This window comes from Hippocampus comes, unplaced genomic scaffold, assembly GCF_001891065.2.
Source record: "Hippocampus comes isolate QL1 unplaced genomic scaffold, H_comes_QL1_v1.1 scaffold301, whole genome shotgun sequence".
In the NCBI taxonomy this organism is placed as follows: Eukaryota; Metazoa; Chordata; class Actinopteri; order Syngnathiformes; family Syngnathidae; genus Hippocampus; species Hippocampus comes.
This window is the reverse complement of record NW_017805928.1, coordinates 163,808-165,426: the sequence shown is the minus strand read 5'-3', so window position 1 is coordinate 165,426 and position 1,619 is coordinate 163,808. Positions and strand designations below refer to the sequence as shown.

At 69.4% G+C, this 1,619-nt stretch overlaps 1 protein-coding gene across 1 annotated transcript in view; it reads right to left on the bottom strand.

The window, feature by feature from the left end:
* Nucleotides 1-1,619, bottom strand: part of ttbk1a (tau tubulin kinase 1a) — an 8,456-nt gene that overhangs the window by 1,315 nt on the left and 5,522 nt on the right. Inside the window, 7 exon segments of the mRNA XM_019889622.1 lie at nt 6-48; nt 128-360; nt 438-616; nt 680-869; nt 941-1,095; nt 1,190-1,315; nt 1,477-1,613. Of these exon segments, the coding sequence (XP_019745181.1) occupies nt 6-48; nt 128-360; nt 438-616; nt 680-869; nt 941-1,095; nt 1,190-1,315; nt 1,477-1,613 (1,063 nt within the window).

Genomic DNA, 1,619 nt, shown 5'->3' with positions numbered 1-1,619 from the left:
GCGGCCATCCGCGGCCGTGAGTCTTGGGGCGGACCGCCGAATCCGCACCTGAGCGGCACGCCACACGACAGCGCTGAGGCGACGGCACGGCGCGGCGCGGCACGCAGCGAGAGGGTTCTCGGCTCACCTGCCGCCGCCTTGGCCTTCCTGCGCTCGTCCTGCTCCTCCAGGGGGCGCAGCTCCTCGGGCTCCTCGTCGGTGGTGCCCGACGTGGTGGGGTGGAAGTCTCGAAGCTCCGCCTCCTTGTCGATGATCACCCACTCCTTGCTGTCGAAGTCCTCCTCCTCGGCCAGCGGCACGGAGCGGATGAAAGCGTTGCTGTGCGCCTCCTGGTCGGAGCCCGGCGCGTCCGCGCGAGACCTGAGAGGCTTACGGAAGTTAGCTCGGGGGTGGGGGGGGCCCGACGGAGCCCGTGGGCGGAGCTAACTCGCCGTCACCTCTGTCCGCAGGCGTCCCCGCGTCCCTCGGCGGCGGACGGCCGTTCCGACTCGGGGCTGTTGACTCGGCGGTATCGTAAGGAGCGGCCCGGACCGCCGGGCGAATCGGGAGCCCCGCCGCGAACAGGCGACACCGGACGGGGGGCGTGACCAGCCGCCGCCGCCGCCTCCTCCTCCTCCTACGGACACATCGGTGAGCGGCGGCGGACGCCAGCCCGGCTCGGGATCCCTTCCGGGCAGACCTTGTTCAAGCTGATCCTGAGTCTGTTGCGGTTGAAGTCGGTGTCCTCCCAGGCCTCGCCCGGCTCGCAGGGGGCGCGGCCCGGCGGGGGAGCGGGCGGGGCGTTCTCCTGGTCGCTCAGGTGCTCGTCCTGGAGGACGTCGTCCGTGTTCTCGCGCTGAGGCTCTCCGGGTAGCGGCGTCACGATGGCCCTGCAGCGCGCAGCGCCCCCCCCCGGGGGTCAAGGACGCACGCGCACGCTCAGACGCGGCGGACCGCTTACCCGACCATGGCGGCGGTGGGCCGCGTGTTGTGCTGCGCTTGGCCGGAGGCGCCGGCGGACGCGGCGGCGTCGCCTCCGGCTTTCTCCCAGTCGAAAGGCTCATTCTCGGCGACGATTCGCTCCTTCATGCTGTTCTCGAACACCGACATCAGCAGCTGAGGGGCGCACACGCACGCAGCCGTCTTTGGCCCGGACGCCCGTCGCGGCTCCCCATCCGAAAACCGAGAGCGGAACGCAACGGAAGCTCACCTGGTAGTCGGGCTTGGTGTAGTAGTCGAGGGCGAGGACGTGGTCCAGGAAGACGTTGAACTCGGACGGCATGTGTTTGAGCAACATGCGATGGTCGTAGCGCTCTTTGATTTGGCCCACTTGCTCCTAGACCACAAACGGCGCGTGAGACGCCCGAAGCCCATCGCCGGGTGGGCGCCCGAGGATCGGAACGGGTAGGGAAGCGGACGACCGCAACCCCGCCCGCTAGCGGAACGAATATCGACGGCAAACGCCGACGCGCAAACGCCTTGGGGGTGGGGCTCCACCTTGTCTTTGATCTTCCTCCAAGGCAACTGGCCCACCGCAAACTCCACCAACATGTAGAAGAGCGACCACAGGTCGTCGTGGCGACCCATCTCCTGCGTCGGGGGGGGGGCGACAGCGATCAGTTGCGAGGCCCCGTCTCCCG